We start from the raw sequence: 19,730 nt of genomic DNA on the forward strand, positions 1-19,730 counted from the left end.
GTACAAGTAGGGGCATCTAGGGAGGCTAAGCCCTTCCTCTCCCCCGAGGCATCTATATGTACCTGATTATAAAGCTGTTCTCATCAATTGCAAAACACACTTTCTTCTTATGATCCTACAGTTTACAAGTGATCAGCTCTCTGTCACCCACATGCTTTTACCACAATAAAGGGACCTGATTTTGCACCCTCTAGATAGAGATGATCCCAGAGTATCTTCGTGGGATCACCTAACAAAGAGGACAGAGCTCAGCACAGCCCGTTTCTTCCCTTCTCCCTCCAACTCCCACCCTCCAATTCTCTTCAAGGATCAGCTGACCTTCATGGATCTTCTGAGGCCCAAGCAGAAAGTGCTCTTTTCCTCTTCACATTTAATACCCCTAAAGCAGCCTCTAACCTTTGCCCCTATCACATTCTACCTGGAATTATATTAATTTATACACACACACACACACACACACACACACACACACACACCCCACTATTATTTTCGAAAGCATCTTGGAAGCAAGGACTATGCTGATTTTGTTTTCAGTGCTAAATAAATGTTGGATGAACTGAACTGAATGGAGCCATATCCCAAAGAATATCTGGTTCTTTGGTTTCTCCACGGTCTGTGTCTTTCTACTTACCCCACTATGGTCAGAAAAAATCATCCTGGCATACCTCCCTACTCCTCTCTACCTAACCAAATTTTATCTGTCCTCTGTCAAGTGGTACCTCCTCCAGGGATCATCCCTAGCTACTTCAAACCCCTCTGATCTGCTCCATCTCTAAACTCCCTGTTGCCCTTTTACGCACCACTTATTCCTTAACTGTTCTGTCATGCATCTTCTTAACCAGACTGTAAGCTTCCTCAGGGCAGGGATCATGGCTCTTCTGTTTTCACCTGGCAAAAAGTAGGCATTCAAAAGGACTTGACTGATGATTAATAAGAGATCAACATCCTTGGTTTTTTTTTTTTATTTCTTCTTTATAAACAAATTGACATAAAAGGAATCTGGGTGACAGCATCAGTGAGACCATGGGTAGCACTCTGTTCTGCTCACCCAGTGACAAATGATGTTAATGGACAGCTTGTGAAATAAAACTCTCGGACTGGGAGAGACCAATGCTGGCAGCAAGGCTGCTTCAGAGGCGCTGGCAGCCACACTGCCTTGTTTGTGTTGGGGGGTGAGGATGGTGAGAGAAGGATGAATTAAAGGGGAAGAGGGAAGAAGAGAGGAAAGAGGGCTGTCTGGCCAAACCAGAGGCAAGTTCATTGTGAGGTGCCACTGACTGTCCCCCCCCCAAACTTGGGAGTACCTGAAAGGGATTTACCTTCTTGGTGTAGACATCCATCTAGCGCCCCCCCCCCCCTTCCCACTTCAGTTTTCTTGGTTCTTACAAGTCATCTGGTCCAAATCCCAGGTAGGCAGCTAAGGAGCAGAGGATGACGTGGCGGGGAATATAAAGAAGCAGGACCCCTTGATGCCTCAGGCACCCTTCCTTCTTTGTGGGATTTTTCTCATCAGATAAGTAAAGGAGAATCAGGACTGAAGGTAGAAAGGTGGAAGGTGCTGAGAATGGTCTTCTCTATTGACTAAGGAGGTAGACCCCAGGGCTGCCTTTGAACCTCTTCTACAGGGCCCTCTGGGGGCTATGGTTGGCTTTCCAGTCCCTCCAGAAGAAGAGTATTTAACTTTCTGAGTCCTCTGGAAAGGGGCTAAGATCTTTCAGGGCTAGGGGAGGAAGGAGGGGGGAAGGAGGGGGAAAGAGGGGGGAGATTATTGGCAGTCTCATTCCTCCTCCTGCCTACTTCCCAGCCTCTAGGTTGGAATGGATGTGAGCTGTGGATCACTGCACAGGTGCTGGAAAAAAATAAATAACAATACAAAAGACTCTTACAAAAAGAAAACATTTGCACCATTAGTTAGGAGTATGTAGCTGGGAGAAGGATCTGGTGCACTGGGGAGGAGGTGGCCAGAGGCCCCTTGGGACACTGAAGGGTGGGGCTATGCTGCTAACTTGATAGAAAACTCCCAAAGTCTGCACCTCTCAGGGCAGGGCTACTGGCAGTGGAGCTGGCTAGCACCACCACAAGGCCTTGTACTCTTGTTCTTAAAGCGGTGCCCATAGTATGCGAGTGCCTGGTCTCGGCTCCTTTTTCAGGGACTCAGTACATTCCCTCCACGCAAGGCCACAGCACCCAGAATAAATACAAAGGGATGTGGGCCTCTGAATCATATGTTACTTCACCAGCTCCGTGCACCCTCTCCCTGCAGGAAAGTGTTGGGGGGCCAGCAGCTTTGGGGGAGGAGGAAGAGTAGCACCAGCCCTGGATGAGAAGGTAGCAAACTCCCCCGCCCCTCCAGAGGGATGAGCGTAGCAGGCTAATGGGCAGTTCCTTCTCCTCTCCTTGACCCTTCATGGAAGGGCATGTCATTGGAGGGAAAAGCACACATTTCAGAGTGACCAGCCTCAATGAGGGAAGAGGGAGACAGGGGAGGACTGGTCAGTGTGGGGAGGGGAGGGAAGAAAAAGGAAGGAGACTGCTCCTCAAACAGCCTCCTAGAGTCTCATAGCCCTCTGCAAAGACAACCAGCCAAGAAGTGGCATAAGAACAAAGCCAGCTTGGAGAAAGGAAGCCAGGCCAGGCATTCCTGACCTGGAAGTAAAGAATCCAGGTGGCCAAACCAGCCATCCAATGCATTCCCCTCTGGAGTCTTCCACCAGCACAGAAATGGGATGACTCTGCAATCTTCACCAGGAGCTGCCCCTGAGCAAGACCATCAATTCGTCGTCATTGTTGGACAGCCCCATTCAGGGCCAGGGGCAGGTCCTGTTTTTCTAGGAACCTGCTAGGTGCTGGGCAGGGGTCCGGAGGTGTGCGTGCGTGCGTGCATACGGGGGCAGGGAGGGCTGCCTGCCTGACTTGGAGGCCGCCGGAATGGTGCTGCATTGTGCTGGGCTGCACTGACCCACGGGAGCCTCAAGTAGGTGTGAGCTGGGCCTCTGAGGCTGGGCAGATGGGACAGATGTCCTTCTCCAGGGGTTCCTCAGAACTTCCCTTGCTTTAGTCTGTCAATGTGGTAGGTGAGCTTCAGCGCCGGGCCCAGCTTTAGGCCCATGTACTTCATCATCATGTCGCTCCGGAGGAGGAGTAGGGCCTTCCCGTCGATCTCCTGCCACCAGAGAAAGGGGAGTTAAAAGGGGGCGTCAGATAGAACTGGGCAAGTGTTAACTGGCTATGGGAGCCCTCAAGCACCAGACAGAGATATTAAGGTCCTGACCTGAGGCACCGGGCATCACACAAGGATCACGCAGGTCTCAAGTTTTCCTTTCTTCTTCTCTGGGGCAACTTAAATGCTGGGGAGACAACTACTCGACTGAGGACCACGTCAAAAACAGCCTTGATGGTGACAGTATGGCTTAACACTAAGAGTTTAGTGTTTGGAGTCTAAACTCTAAGTTTAGAATCAGAGTCACAAAACTTGGGTTCAAATCATGGTTCCAATACTCATTGTGTTTAAGCCTGGGCAAGTTTATCTTTCTCTCATCTTCTGTTTGGCCACCTATAAATGGACATGATAAAATGTGTGCTACCTCCTGCACAGGACCCTTGATAAACCTTATTATGCTATGTTAAAGGGTTTACAAAGTGCAGTCATTTTCTGGCATCTGAGGCTTTCCGTCATGTCAGACTTTACCAATTCCACCTTCTCTCACCAGCAGTTGGCTTTTCTCCTCATTGTCACATGAACCTCCCCCTTGGCCTGGAATGCCCTCTCCATTTCTTTTAGCCTCTTTAAATCCTATTCATCTTTCTGGGCACAGCTCAAGCCCAGGAAGCCTTTCCTGACTCCTGCAATCCATGCTAATCTGTTCCTTCCTTAGTATTTAGAATTTGTATATCAGTGAATTATATAGCCTCTCACAAAAAGAGACAGTGGTATTGTGGGAGGCAAGAAAGGTGGCTGTGACTCCTGGCCAATACTTCTAGCTGTGTGGCTCTAGGCGAGCTGCTGAGTTTCTCGAAGCCTCCGTTTCCTTATCTACAAAATGAGGATATTACCCACCTCATGGAACTGTTATAAGGAAAGTGCTTGGTAACCCCTAAAATGCTACACAAATGAAAAATTTTATTATTATTGTCTCTTATTGTTTTGTATGTGTTTTGTCTCCCCAGCTAAACTATGAACTCTGCGTCAGTGGGAACTAGGCCTTTCCCCCTTGTATTCCCCATGGTGTCTATCTAGCTCTAGGATGGGCATCTAACAGGTGCTCAAGTGATCACCTGTTAAACTGGCTGACAGAACCTTGGACTCAAGCAGAGGGGCCCCTGCTGCTTGTGTAGTTCAAGAAAAATCAGTCAATTAATGAATAAGCGTTACTGGGAACTTACTGTGTGCCTAGACTTGTGCTAGGTTGTAGGGAAGGGGTTCTTAAAATTTTTTGTGTCACAAGTAACTTTTGGCACTAATGAAGCCTCTGGAACAATGGTTTGTTGCCTACATTCAAAACTGATGGAAATGCTAAATTTCAGTTACATATTTAATGAAAATAAAGATGTAATTCCCCCTCCCCTCCAAACCAAGTTCATAGATCACCTGAAATCTATCCCTAGACCCCCTGGGGGTCCCTGGACCCCAGGGTAAGAACCCCTGTTGTAGAGGATGCTGAACAGTTATTAAACATAATGCCTGCCCTCCAAAAGCTCATGGTCAAGTTGCTAAGACAAAACTAATACACATAAACCAGAATCCATCTGAGATTAAGTCCAAGAGGAGAATTACATGTTTTCGAAAGAGGTCAGCATGGGGTCCCAGTTGAGGATCAGCTTCTCTGACAAACTTCATCACATCTTCTACTGTCCAAGAAGAAGGGTCCCGGCTGCTCAATCGTGATGGGTCTCGAGATCCCAGATATCGATCAGAACCTGACAGATAGGAACATGAAAGAAAGTCACATCTTCTGCTCAGTCACACACAAAAATGAAAATGTTACAATAAACTAACGGTACTAATTTAAAAACAGACCAGAACTTACACATCCAAGAGTATTCACAGACTCTCATAGCTGAAAGGAGCCTCAGAGGTCATCTAATCTATTTTGTGCCTGAATAGGAATTCACTCTACAACACACTTGACAACTGGTAGCCTTCCTTAGTTTTAAGGCCTCAAGTGATGGGGAACTCATTACTTTTCAAGGCAGATCATTTTACATCTGGAAAGTACTTTTACTACTTGGAAGTTCTTCTTTACATCAAGCTGAAATCTATTTTTATGCCATTTCTGCCCTCTGGAGTTAAGGTGAGCAAGTCTAATTCCTCTTCCACATGGCAGACCTTCAAATACTTGGAAGAAGCTCTCACATCACCAGAGTTTTCTTTTCTCTGAACTAGGTCCAGTTCCCTTATCTGGCCTTCATGGATCATGAAGCTAAAGCTCATTACCCTAGTCACCCTCTAGCTTGTTGATATCTTCCCTAAAAGATCCCTTGGGAGCCTGTTCTTTTGAACCTCCTGTGGGAGGAATCCCAGGGTCATTGATTTAGGACTAGAAGGGCTCTTAGAGACAACTCAGTCACAGTGTCATGGCAGCATAGATTATAATTTGGGGCACAGGACCAGAGAAAGTCTTTTACAAATGCAGGTTTAAACAGTTGGCCCAGGAGGTGTCCTCCTCTAACTTCCCTATTTTTGTCAAGGGCATCCCTCTTCTTCCAGTTAGTTACCAATGCAAGCTCCTTGCAAGGAGGGCTTATTTCACTCTTTGTATCTGTACAAAGAGTATCTGTACATAGAACCTAGATGGATTAGTATCTGTATCCCAGAGTGATAGTGTCTGGTGGGACCTCAGAGACCATCTAGTCCAGCTTCTTATTTTAGAGATCAGGAAACTAAGGCTCAGGGGGGTGAAATGATTTAGGTGAACTCAGGCATCTAGATCTATGAGAGGAAGTATGGCCTGTATAGACTAGCCTAGGAGTCCAAATGATACATGTTTAGGTCCTCACTCTGGCACATTCTGGGTATACAACCCTAGGTGAGTTACTTAACCTCTCTCAGTGCTCCAGGCAACTCTCTAAGATGCTAAATTGTAGTACAGTTGTTGATCTGCATTGGTAGAAGGAGTTCCCTACACCAAAGAAATAATAGGCCAGGATTCCCACTCCAAAAAATAGAAAAGATTGATATCATACTATTAAAGAAAGTTTAGGGAATGTCAATTGAATTCAACATAACAATCACTTACTAAGTGCCTATTATGTGCAGGGCATTGTGCTAGGTGTATCTAGAAATAAACCACACAGCCCCTAATGGGAGTGGGGGGGAAAGAGAAGTTAACTATAATATACAAATACCACAACCATTATGTACAGGGTCCTAGATGCTTCTAACAATCTGAGACTGATGTCATGGTGGGCTGCTACATTCTACTACTTGGTACTGTTAAAATCAGAGACAGAATCCTGCAGCTCATTGGCAGAGCCCAGGAACATCTCTCTGTTTTTCTCTCTCTGGCCATTCACTCTCTTCTCCTTCCTTGCACTGCCCCCTGTACTCTGGGCCACCAGCTGCCCTTATGATGTCCATCTAGGTTCTATCCTATCAAGTGACCTGAGAGCCAGTGGGGAAACTAGTCCTTGACATATGTTGCCATTACAAAGGTGTAATAGGAATGAGAGACTCTCCAGACTGTCCCAATGCCCAGACCTGAAGGCTTGGCCTTTGAGTTCTCTATCAGCCTGGGAGCAAAGTTTTGATATGGAAGTATGGTATAGTACAGTATGGTGTTTGAACAAGGCTAGAGCACTGGTATAGGAACCAGTACCTGGGGGACTATATTTTGGGGGCATGTTTGCTGAGGCTGAAGGAACTGGGGTAGGGTAGAGTAACAGACCTTTCTCCAAATGGAGTTTGGGAGATTTCAAGTCAGTCTCAAGCTCTGGTGAATAAAGTTTCCCCACTGCCTGCTTAAGAGTCCTACTGACACACTCAGGTCAGGAACAGAGGTGGCATTCTCAAATAAAAACAGCTTGGAAATGGTTAGACTAGATCAGGGGTGAGGAACCTGCAGCCTCGAGGCCACACATCCTCGGGTGTGGCCTTCTGACTGAGTCCAAGCTTTATAGAACAAATCCTTGTGGCCCTGTAGGTCCTCAAGTACAGCCCTTTGACTGAATCCAAACTTCACAGAACAAATGCCCTTAATAAAGGATTTTTTTGGTAAAGCTTGGACTCAGTCAAAAGGCCAAGCCTGAGAACATGTGGCCTCGAGGCTGCAGGTTCCCCATCCCTGGACTAGATGATCTCAAAAGCCTCTGTCATCTCAGATACTCTGACGTTCAGTGGTTCGAAAAAGACCCAAACAAGACTGGTAGAATGGGTAAAGTAGACACTGGGCTTATTTCAGTCCTGTTCTGTGTCCAGATGTTGTCTCCTTCTCTAGTAGGAGATGTTGAAGCGCCCAGAGTAGGTTTCTTGGGCAAATGCCTAGAAATAGGAGAAAATGGTACCAGGTGGATGCCTTGGCTATTAATTTCTAACCCATTGACTGCTATGGTCCTTGAAATGCCCACTCACTCTTTTGCCAGAAGGTTCTTGGCCAATTATCCTTAGTTACTTGAGAGCATGATTATGTTAAATAATTACCAGTCAATTACACATAAAAATTACAGCATGAGGAAATCAGAGGGGACCTTAGAAACCATCTCTTCTAAACCCTTTTCCTATCCCACACTCCACATATGAGAAAAGTGAGTTCAAGAAAGATTAAGTGACTTGCCCAGGGTCATGCTGCTAGTAAACTGCATAGCAAGTCCTTGATCTTTCGACTAAAAACTCTACATTCTTTCTTCTACAAGCTCATGCTGCCTCTTGGGAACTTTTATCACTCAGCCATCCCTCCACCACAGGAGAATTTTCAAATCTTGGTTTATCTTGGATTTGGGTTCTTCTTCTTCCTCACTTGTATTATATCCAATCAGGAAGTCCTATTGATATCACTTAAAAAAATTTTTTTTTTCCAAAAAGGAGGCCTAGTAGTACCTGATCCTAGTATATTACAATGCTGCAATTATCAAAACAATTGCGTACTGAGTAAGAAATGGGAAGGCTGACTGGTGGAATAGTTTAGGTACATCATACGTGGAAGCCAGTAACCCAGTATTTGATAAGCCCCAAAATTCTAGCTCCTGGGGCAAGAACTCTATCTTCAACAGAAATTTTCAATGGGGAAACTGGAAAATACTCTGGCAGCCACCAGGGACGGACCGACATCTCATTTTATATACCAAGATAAGCCCCAAATGGGCATATAATTTAGATGTAAAGAGTGCCATCATTAGTCAATTATTAGAGGATTATAGGAAATTGAATTAAATGTAAATGAAAGGAAGATGAAAGAAATTATCTGTCAGATCTATGGAAAGGAGAAGAGTTCATGACCAAACAAGAGACAGAGAGGTTCACAGGAGGTAAAATGGACAATTTTTCATTACATAAAATTAAAAATTTTTTGCACAAACAAAACCAATATAGCTAAAATTAGAAGAGAGGCAGGAAATTGGGGGAAAAAACTCTCAAAAAGGTCTCATATAGGCAACTGATTCAAATTTATAAGAGCCATCCCCTAATTGATAAATGGACAATGTGTATGATTAGGCAGTTTTCAGAGCAAGAAATTCAAGCTACCATTAATCCTACGGAAAAAATTATTTTATATCACTTAAAATTAGGGAAATTCAATAAAACAAATCTTAGGTACTGTATTCTCTCACACCCATTAGATTGGCTAAGATGACAAAAAATGAACATGACAAACTCTGGAAGGATTTTGGGAAAACAAGAATTTTAATGAACTACTGATATAGCTGTGAACTGGCCCATTCATTCTGGAAAGCAATCTGGAACCAAACCCTCCCCCCACCCCCCACCCCCGCCCCAACTATTAAATTGCACACACCCTTTGACTCAGTAATACCAATGTTGGGTCTATACCCCAGACATAAAAAGGGAAAAAGACTCCTACATACAAAAATGTTTGTATAACTCTTTTTGTGTTAGTAAAGAATTAGAAACTGACGTGGTACCCATCCATAGGAGAATGACCAAACAAATTATGGTATATAAATGTGACAGAATACTATTGCGCTATAAGAAATAAGAAAGGAGATGGTTTCAGAAAAACCTGGGAAGAACAGATTCAAAGTGAAGTGAGCAGAATGAGGAAAACAATTTATACAAACAATACTGTATTTGTTTTTCCCCCTTATTTTAAATTTTTCCCCTTATTTTTAATTTCTATTTTCAGTTCTGAATTCTCTCCCTCTCCAACCCACTGAGAAGGAAAGAAATTTGATGCCCATTATACATATGAAGTCATGCAAAATATATTTCCATATTAGCCACACTGCAATTTAAAAAAAAGCAAGAAAAGTAAGAAAAAAATGTTTCAATCTACACTCAGTCCATTAGTTCTCCATCTAGAGGTGGACAGCATTTTTTTTTCATGAGTCCTTTGGAATTATTGTGGATCATTACATTGATCACAGCTGCTAAGTCTCTCACAGTTGATTACATTACAATATTATAGTTATTGTGTATGTTGTTCTCTTGGTTCTGCTCACTCCATTTTGCATCAGTTTATATAGGTCTTCCCAGGTTTTCCTGAAAAAATTCTCATCATTTCTTATAGCACAATAGTACTGTATCACAATCATATACTATAACTTGTTCATCCATTCTCCAACTGATGGGTATCCCTTCAGTTTCCAATTTTTGCTATAAATAGAACAAAAAGAACAGCTATAAATATTTTTGTATATATGAGTCCTTTCCCTTTGATCTCTTTGGGATATGGACCTAGTAGCCATATTGCTGGGTCAAATGGTATGCAGTTTTACAGCCCTTTGGGCATAGTTCCAAATTGTTCTCCAGAATGGTTGGACTAGTTCATGGTCACACAAACAGTATATTAGCGTACCTAAGATAACCAACTTTGAAAGACTTAGGAATGCCGATAAACACAATGACCAACCACAATTCCAGAGGGCTCATGAGGAAACATGCTATCTATCTCCAGACAGATAATTGATGGACTCAGAATACAGAATGAAACACATTTTGTTGTCTTTCTCCCTGTTTCTTTCTATTTTTGGACATGGTTAACATGGGGATTTGTTTTGCATGCCTATGCATACTTGTAATGGGTTTTGGTTTTCTTATCTACTCAATGGATGGTGGAGAGGGAGGAAAGAAGGAAAGAATTCAGAACTGAAAATAAGTAAAACTGAATTAAAAAAATAAAAATGATTCAATTCAACAAGCATTTATTAATTTATGTCAAGTGCTGAAGATACAATGACAAAAGTCCAACTCAAATGCCACTTACTTCATAAAGTGTCCCTATTAGTCGAATTGGTAGTGAACTATTTGTCCCTCTCATATACTTACCATATACTAGTTTTATACATATCATACTTCTTGCCTGTTATGTCGTTCTACTCTATAAACTATCAGATCCATAAGGGTAGTGACTTTTTAGCATTCCTAGCACAGTGCTCTGCACACAGTAGGTGGTTAATAAAAGATATTGGGCTAAGTCATCACAAACCTCACCTGCAAATACTGTGTAGGCTCCAAAATTGGCAATCTAATTCCTTGCCTTCCACCTGTCTTGGGGCATCCTTAGGGTCAAAGCTGACACACAGGGAGGCAGGATTGAAGCATGAGCAACAGGGAATAGCTCCTCAACCATCACTAACATGTCACAGTACTCTGTCCTTCCCAAAGCCCTTTTACTCTTTGGCCTAATGTCACTTATTCAGTATCTACTATGTACCAGGCATTGTTCTAGGTGATGGGGATAAAAATACAAAAATTGAAACAATCTCTCCTCTCAAGCATGTTATCTTCTATTAAGGAAGACAATATCAATGTGTATTGTTTGTGTGTGTAACACGTGCAGAATAAATACAAAATAAATACAAGGTACAAGGGAAGGAGGGAGAAAAGGAACCAGTGGTTGATGGCAGGGTGAAGCTGGGGGAGGGAATCAAAAAAGGCTTCATATAGAAGATAATTCTTCAGTTGTGTCTTGAAGGAAGGGAGCGATTTTATGAGGCAAAGCTAAGATGGGAATACATTCCAGGCATGAGGGACAGCCAGTGGAAAGTTATGAAGACAGGAAATGGGAGTTCCATGTGTAGAGAACAAAAAGGCCACTTTGGTTGGATTACAGTGTGCAGAAAAGGGAGTGATATATAAGAGCTTGGAAAGAGTTGGAGTCCAGTACATGAAGGACCTCACAAGCAAAACAGGAGAGTTTTATTTTATCCTAGAGGCAATAAGGAACCACTGGAGTTTTTGGTACAGGAAAGAGACATAGACAAATATGAGCTTTAAGAAAGTCTCTTTTGCAGCCATGCAAAGGATGGATTGGAGAAGGGAGAGAACTGAAATAAGGAGACCACTTAGGAAGCCATTGTAATAGACTAGTCAAGGGGTGATAAAGGGCTTAACCAAGATGGTGACCATGTGAACAGAGAAAAGGGGTCTAATGTAAGTGATTGTCGTGGAGGGAGAAAAAGCAACATTTGGTAACTGACTGAATATGTGATAAGTCATAGAATTTAGAGCAGGAAGAAATCTTCCAATTCCATCATTTCACAGATTAGGAAACTGAGGTCCAGAGCATTTAAGTGATTTATTCAAGATCATATAGGTAGCAAGTCTAGGATTCAAATTCAGGTCTCTGACCACAAATTCACTGTTCTTTCCATTGTACCATGCTGCTTCCTTTTTTTTTTTTTTTAGTGAAGCAATTGGGGTTAAGTGACTTGCCCACAGTCACACAGCTAGGAAGTGTTATATGTCTGAGGTCACATTTGAACTCAGGTCCTCCTGACTCCAGGGCTGGTGCTCTATCCACTGCGCCACCTAACTGCCCCTACCATGCTGCTTCCTACAGGCAAAATTATGATCCCCTTTGCTGTGAAAAGAAAGACTCAGAGAAGTTTTGTAATATGCCTGAGAAAACGCAATAAATTGGTGGGGAGGCAGGGAATGACATACAGAATTTCTAATTGCTGCCATACAGCATAGCAGAAAGAGTACTGGGATTTAGAGTAACAGGACAATAGGATCTTAAACACAGAAGAGAAACAAAATCTTAGAGATCTTCTAATCCAATTGCCTCACCTTGAAGATACTGTCATGGAGTCCTAGAGAGATAAAGTGACTTCCCTAAAGTCATATAACCTGACTCTAATTCTACCACTCTTTCCATAACACCACTTTGCTATACCAGCCCCACTACTTGCCACCAATGACTTTGGACCTGTTCCCGCTCTGGGTTTCAGTTTCCTCTTTTGTGAAATGAAAGGACTGGAATGGAATGATCTCTAAGGTCCCTGCTGGCTCTAAATGCTAAAATTTTATAACTCCCATATTTTAGCTGTATTAATTTCTATTGCTATTTTTACTAGTAGCATTTAGACATTCAGAGGGAGGTTTGGAGTTTCATTTAGTAGCCAATGAATCCAAAGTGCCCCAAATAGCATGCCACGAGTCCTGCTTGAGCTGAACTGCAAGGCTATTAATGATAAATTTTAATAATTACACACAAACTCCCTATGTTTCACTAATACCCTGATTATAGATTCACCAAAATATTGCTATGAAAGGGAGAGGTAATGTGGTTTAACAGAAAAGAATCCAGAAGTCAGAAAAACTGGGATTTAATCCCTTTGTCTATCACATACTTCCTGCTTACCCTTCAGCAACAAATATTCATTAGGAACTTCTTGTAGAAAGGCCCTGAAAGAAAAAAGATATAATCCTTCCCCTCATGGAATTTATAATCTAGTAAACTCCTTGAGTAGGTCACAAGATCCCTGAGTCTCATCTATAAAATGGGCAATATTATTACCTCATAGAATTGTTTTGAAAATGAAATGAGATGCCAGTAAAGTACTTTGTAAGCTGTAAAGTCCTACATAAATGAGTTACTATTATATAAGACAGGTCCATTTTAGACTCTATACAAGGGGGTCTGTATCTGAAGCACTGTGTTACAGAAATTGCACAGTACAAATACTAAGGAGAACGTAAAGGCCCTACTAGATTTTAATTGATACACATAAGATATGCCTAATATATCAAAGTACCCATACTCCACCTACCAACCTCTTGTCCACCACTGCTTCTCACAGAAGGGGACCAGGACTGTCTCTGCCCTACAAGTGAGGCTCCTGAGACAACGACTTACCTACTATTCCACACTGAGGTATGGAGTACCAGGGGCCTATCTGAGCCCACCATAGGTTGCTTCATAGCTTTGCAAACTTTTGTACCCACTCTAATACTGCTAAGTAGCTAGTTGGGGTTAACTATTATGTCATTTCCTATCTATGCTTCAATGTGTTCTAAAGAACAAAACTGCCCATGATAAAAGATGCAGACACATTCCAACCTGTATAAAGGACAACCTCTTCTTTTAGCCTAAAAGCAGCTAGACCACTGGGGTACTACAGGGTGCTGCTACCCTCAGCACTGATGGAGTTGAAGTGCTGGCTGGCCCTTTAAAGGTCCTTATTAGACGTGTACTTGCTGGGAACCTGGTTTCTGTCTGACCCTAGGCCTGGGACCATTAGCCCATAGCCCAGGATAAAATGTACCTGATTCTGCTTTTGGAAAGGTGGCAGAATTTTTATCAATACTACAAAGCAAGTGAGGCTCAGCTTGCCAGGAAGACTCATTGATGTGATCAGTGCTAAGGTTCAAGCACTTCATTTTTTTTTCTGAAATGCTACTTTTTTTTGGGGTATTCTACCATCCAACCTCAGACCAGTATTTTCTCTTGTATCCCAGCAGAGGGCACCAAATCCAAGCAAACAGTTAGCAAACTCAGTTTGTGAAGGGCAAATGCTGTGTTTTCCAGTAAAGATTAGGTAGTTATCATGTAGACAGTGGAGATACAAATCTAAACTCTTCTGTGGAGGGTGGAGATCAGGTGAGAATGCAGATGCCTAAGCTGCTAATGAACACAGTCCTTAGCAAGTGTTAATCTCCCCTTCCCTCTGAGATTGATTGGTCCTACCAACTTGATAGATCCACAACAAAACCAGCTTTGTACCCTTCCTCAGAAGCGGTTTCAAGGCAAAGCAGTGAGGATGACCTACATTGGGGTTAAGTGACTTGCCCAGGATCACACAGCTAGTAAGTGTCAAGTGTCTGGTCTGAGACCGCATTTGAACTCGGGTCCTCCTGACTCCAGGGTTGGTGCTCTATCCACTGCACCACTTACCTGCCCTGCAACTCAGATTTTTTTGTGGTATTTTGAGGTTTAGAAAATGCTCTTATAACAACCCTGTGAGATAGGTAGCACAAATTATCCCTATTTTATAGGTGAAGAAATCAAGATTGAAGTTAAGAGATGTGCTCACCTAGCTAGTTAAGTGTTAGAGTTGTGACTTGAACCCAGGTGTCTAGTCTCCAAACCCAGCCCTCTTTGCACTACTGCAGGCTGCTATCACTGGGCTGCAAGGGCAGAGACCTCTGTGATTTTAAGCACTTTATGCTACTGAGGGCTGAAGTGCCTGCATATAGTATGCATGTAATTGTTATTTATTGAATAGTACTGCAAAGAGCAATTTTCAGTAAAAATAATTTTAAGAGAGATGCTGACAAGATAGCTTATCCAGAAGACATTAGGCAAGATGCTAAGGGGTCTGGAAAACTCGTCACAGGAAGAAAACACTAGAGACAATGAGCTTAGAGAAGACCAAGGGAGGACTCGGACCTATGATTTCACTGGGTTAAGTAAGCCCTTGTGAAGAAAACTCCCCCTCAATGTATATCAGCACTTACTGGCAATTTATAGTCTTAGAGAGTTGCTAATCTATAAAATGGGGATGACAGTATCTGTGATACCAAGCTATGCTATTGTGAAGCTCTAATGAGATAACGCACATGAAGCCCTTTGCAAACTTCCAAGCACTCAACAGAACCAGTCACTATCACCTCAGGTAGAGGAACAAACACCGGACCTGTGATTACATTTGTACAGGGAGCTCTTGGGTGAAGAACCTCCCTTTATAGGTTGGCGCTGGTTGCCTGGGACACTGAGAGGTTAAATGACTTTCCCATGGTCAGGACATAGCCAGGAAGTGTCAGAAAAGGGACCTGAACTTCAGTCCCCTTGGCTTTAAGACTGGCTCTCATCCACTTCAATCTTATACTTTTCTCATTTTCATTATTATAAATTTAAGAGAATGACAATCAGTATTAGGAGTGACAGTCTCCTCCTATCCGTCATTGCTGAAAACAGGGCTTTCTTGCACAGGATCCTGTCTGAAGCAGGCATTCCACAGATACTGGAGGACTGGCTGGTGGCCCCCAATCCAGGGCAAATCCCAGAAGAGGCAGCACGGAAAGGTGCCCTCTCCTTCACTTCCACCTCCACCTCCATCTCCATCTCCACCCACCTGCCTGAGGAGTTCTGCTGTCATTAGAGAGGTAGGTTTGGCTCCCAGGACCAGATGAGGAGAAGGCTCTGGAACTCTTTCTGGGCCCTCAGCCTATCTTTTCTTGGATATTGGTGTACCTCATACCAGTGAAGAAGCAGACTTCCATTGTGGAACCAAGTTTGCTCTAAGGAGACCCAGAAAAGCTACGTAAGATGTGACTGAAGTAATGAGGTGGTTTTTATCAATAATAGGCATTCTAAAAGATGCAACATAGTATATAGTAGAAAAAGCCCTGAATCTGAGACCAAAAGAGGCTCAAATCCCTGCTCTGCTACTCACTACATATATGATCATGAACAACATTAAAGTTCTCTCAGCCACAATTGCTTCTTGTAAAATTAAAGAGCTAGACTAGAAAGAGGATCTTAAAGGCCCTACCAACTCTACCCTGTGATCCAAATGAAAGCTATCCCTTTCAAAGGAATCCACTTAAGAGGTCTTTTAGAAACCACTGAATCGCAGAGTTGGAAAGGATATCAGGGTCAACACCTACCTGAACAAGTATTCTTTCTATAGTATCCCCAACAAGTGAAGTAATTTAGTAATTGAGCCCATTCCACTTTGGGGTAACTCTAATTTTCAGGAAGTTTTTCTTTTCCTATCAAGCCCAAAATCCACCTCTCTTCAATTTCCACCCATTGGCCCTAGTTCTGCTCTGTGGGGCCTTTTCCACATGATAACCCTGCACATACTTAAACACACACATCATGCTCCCAACTCATCTTCTCTTATCTCCAAATTCCTTAAACTAGTCCTTACATGGCATGTTCTCTAGTCCTCTCATCATCCTGGCTATTCTCCTTCGGAAATACTCCAGCAAGGCAATATTCTTTCCAAAAGGTCTGCTTGTTCCTCCATGAATAGAAGACAGTGGAACTATCACCTACGTCATTCTGGACATGGTGTCTCCAATTTAAGATATGTTTTGGATGACAGTAGCATGACTGGAATTAATGTGTAACCACTAAGATGACCATTTTGATGGAGACAATATCTAATATATATTCCGTTCTCATTATTTTTAGTCACACAGCATCTACTGGAAACAATTGCTCCTGCTGCTCTGGTGCCTTAAGGTTTACCAAGCATGGTTCTGTAAGGTAGGTTGTAATATCACTACTATCCTTACTTTACAGATGAGGAAGCTGAAGCTCAGAGAGAGTAAGTTATATTTCCACAACTGGGAGTATCAGGGCCACATTTTCCAATTCAAATTCCTATGTTTTTTCACACCATTACACTGCTTCAGATAATGGGTTTGGTGTAAAAGCTACTCTAGGCTTTACAAAGTGGCAAGGATACTATGAAAAGTTCAAGCACACAGGGAGAAGCTAGTCATTTGTCCAGGAAGGGAAGTCTATATTTGGACATTATGAGCTAACGAAAATCCAAGTTATAAACCAAGGAACATTTTTTTTTCCTGCCACAAAATTCCCCAAATGCTAAAATGAAAATGATTACAAAGCAGGGAGTATCATGACATATAAATATGTTGGAGTTGACCCTGGAACTTGCAGGGCTAGAGAAGACACTGGGGGAGGTAGTTACACGTGACCATTAATGATTTTTACATTTCTATCTTGGAAGCTCATAAATGTGGGAAGGCACTTAATATAAAATTTTAAAGCTGGAAGAGACCTTACGAGATTTTCTAGTTCAACCCCTTCATTTTATAAATGGGGAAACTGAGGCCCTAAAAGGGGAAATGACTTGCCCCAAGGCTGTATTATAGCAAATCAGTGACAAAGCTGAGACTACAACCCAGGTCTTTTGATTTCTACTGCAAGCCCATTCTCCTACATCACACTGCCTTCCAAACAACATCACTGTTGATAAACTGAAGGATAGGAGGGAGAATGGCTAGCAGAATCAAAGAAAGGAAACGGATACAAAATTAAAATTCAGAACAGAGAATTCTGTCCTCTGGGGAAAAGATCTTCTTATATTGCCAAGCTATGGGTGAACATCTATCCACACTACAGCTCAAAGGATATCATCTCAAAGGAAAGTCTTTGCACTGATCAGACTAGAAGGTAGCACACCCATATACATTAACACACATATACGCAGATATTCACTTCTGAGCTTCCACTTGGATGATGGCTAAGAAAATGCCATTACTGAAAGGACTGAGAGTCAGGTTTGCTTGGATAGTAGGGAGGTAGAAGAGAAAGAGAAGTGAGTCTGGTCAACGCATGAAACTAATTCTACTACTTAACTCTAAATAACAGCTTTCAATGATTTTTCAATGGTTATTATAATTTTAGTATGATACCTGTGAGAGAAAATGAAAAATTACAGACATATACAGATATTTTAAAACTCTAGAAGTATTACCATGGAAATCTTTGTCAGCAGGAACTCAAGATACTGTATGGTAGTTATTTCCTATCAGTTGCTATAGGATCTCAGAAACTTGAAAAGAAAACTGCTTGAGAATTCTCGTGGGATTCATCCTTGATGATATCCAGGCAAAAATGGGGTAGAAGATTTTGCATCAGGAGACAAATGAATGGTCTCTTTTATCTGAAAGGAACCCTAGAAATCCTTGTCCTAGGAAGGCAAGGACCAAATGCAGAGCCAGGCAAACACCAGGCTGTGTAATTTTATAGCCATGGATAATAACTGTTCTAGGACACCTCAGAATGCCTAATGTCATCTCTTCTGTAAAGTGGCCCTTGAGTCCCTGACCCAGAAGTGATTTCTTTCTCCTTGCCATTCATATAGTGCTTTTTACCACTCTTACTGCATTCTCACCTCTGCTTTGTGTTATAATTACCTCTGACTGTATCTTATTATACATTACTCCCCTCCACACATTTCATAGTATAGTCAAACTCGCCTCTCTTTATTTCTCACACGTGGCACTCCATCTCCCATTCTCTAGTCTTCACATTAGCTGCCTCATGCCTGCAATGCACTCCCTGCTCTTCTCTGTCCCTCTTCAAGATGAGACTTATGCATAAGCTTCTACGTGAAGCCTTTCCTGATCTCCCAAATGTTGATGTCCTCCATCTCTAACTACGATGGACTATTTATTCTGTATATGGACATATACGCATACATATTTATATATGATGTCTTCCCCTACAGAATTTAAGCACCTTAGAGAGCATGGATTGTTTAACTGGTTTTTTTTGGGGGGGGGGAACCTACCTAGCACATAGTCTAGCATATAACAGGTACTTATAAATGCTTGTTGATTGACGTCATCTTCCTTATTAAAAATGTGAGCACAATTAGGGCAGAAGATCATGTTTTATTCTCCTTTGCATCCCATAAAGCACCTAGGCACAGGACCTTTGCACATAGTCAGTACTCAGTAAGTATCTATTAAGTGAATGGAGTCCAGTTATCCAGAAAGCCAGAAGGATTCAAAAACTCCTCAAAACCTCTTCATCTAATCGCACTGTTATCAACACTACATGTAGTCTTGTAGAAGTATCAGTACCTCAGTGCAGGTGACTGGAGACTGGCCTCTGGGAAATGTAATTCCCAAATTAGAAACGGCCAGGCAAATACTAGAAACGGTTTGCATTCCAAGGTATGCTGATAATTCATTGACAAGGGAACCTTGAGAATATAACTTTTTATCATGATATACTTTTGGAAGACTATTTAAGGAAATGATCCCACTTTACCAGTTCGGCCCAACCTTTATGTGGGACAGCTCACTGCCTGATCTGTAGGAAGCATGGTCAGAACAGATCTTTCTGCTCCCTTTTGATTCTGATGCTAGAGATACACTTCTTCATGCTAGCAGTGAAGTAAAGGAGAAACTGATGAGAAAACATGTCCTTCCACTTCAAAGACAGGAAACAGTAAAGAACCAAAGCAACGGCTGAAGTGGCAACACAATGACCTCGTCCTCCTATAAAGCACTGGAACGTCAGAAGCCCTTTCTCCCAATGCATACTCAGTTGGGAAGGACATTCCAGGAAATTTGTGAAGGATCTTACCTCTCTCCTGAATCAGATGAGCCCAATGCTTTCAGAGTGCTGGTTTCCCTCTGAGTGGTTCAGTGTGCGGGGCCTCAGAGTGTAGCAGTCTAGCCCCCTGCCTCCTCGGACCTCTCTGAGATGTGCTTAGTCACTTAGGCGGCCACCTGGCACACGCTCCCCTGCTATGAGTCTGGTAGGTTAACTTTAAAAAGTGATTTTCCAGCCCAGTCAAAGATAGTAGGAACATAAATTGGCTTCCATGAAGTACTGAAGTGG

At 42.6% G+C, this 19,730-nt stretch overlaps 1 protein-coding gene across 12 annotated transcripts in view; it reads right to left on the reverse strand.

Moving 5' to 3' along the window:
• Positions 1-944: 944 nt before the first annotated feature.
• The window catches only part of SCMH1 (Scm polycomb group protein homolog 1), a 163,677-nt gene continuing 144,891 nt past the window's right edge, over positions 945-19,730 (reverse strand). For 10 of the 12 annotated variants that reach the window (XM_078145493.1, XM_078145491.1, XM_078145492.1 and 7 more), the window contains 2 exons: positions 4,775-4,917; positions 945-3,163 (listed from right to left, as the gene is read on the reverse strand). In XM_078145493.1, coding sequence (XP_078001619.1) covers positions 3,038-3,163; positions 4,775-4,917 — 269 coding nt within the window. In that variant the 3' untranslated portion in view covers positions 945-3,037. Of the gene's footprint in view, positions 3,164-4,774; positions 4,918-19,730 lie in introns of those variants that run through there. The other 2 variants (XM_078145497.1, XM_078145496.1) reach the window with 1 other exon arrangement.

The sequence above is a fragment of the Phascolarctos cinereus genome, unplaced genomic scaffold (assembly GCF_003287225.1).
Source record: "Phascolarctos cinereus isolate Bilbo 61053 unplaced genomic scaffold, phaCin_HiC Scaffold_726;HRSCAF=1367, whole genome shotgun sequence".
NCBI classification, from domain to species: Eukaryota; Metazoa; Chordata; class Mammalia; order Diprotodontia; family Phascolarctidae; genus Phascolarctos; species Phascolarctos cinereus.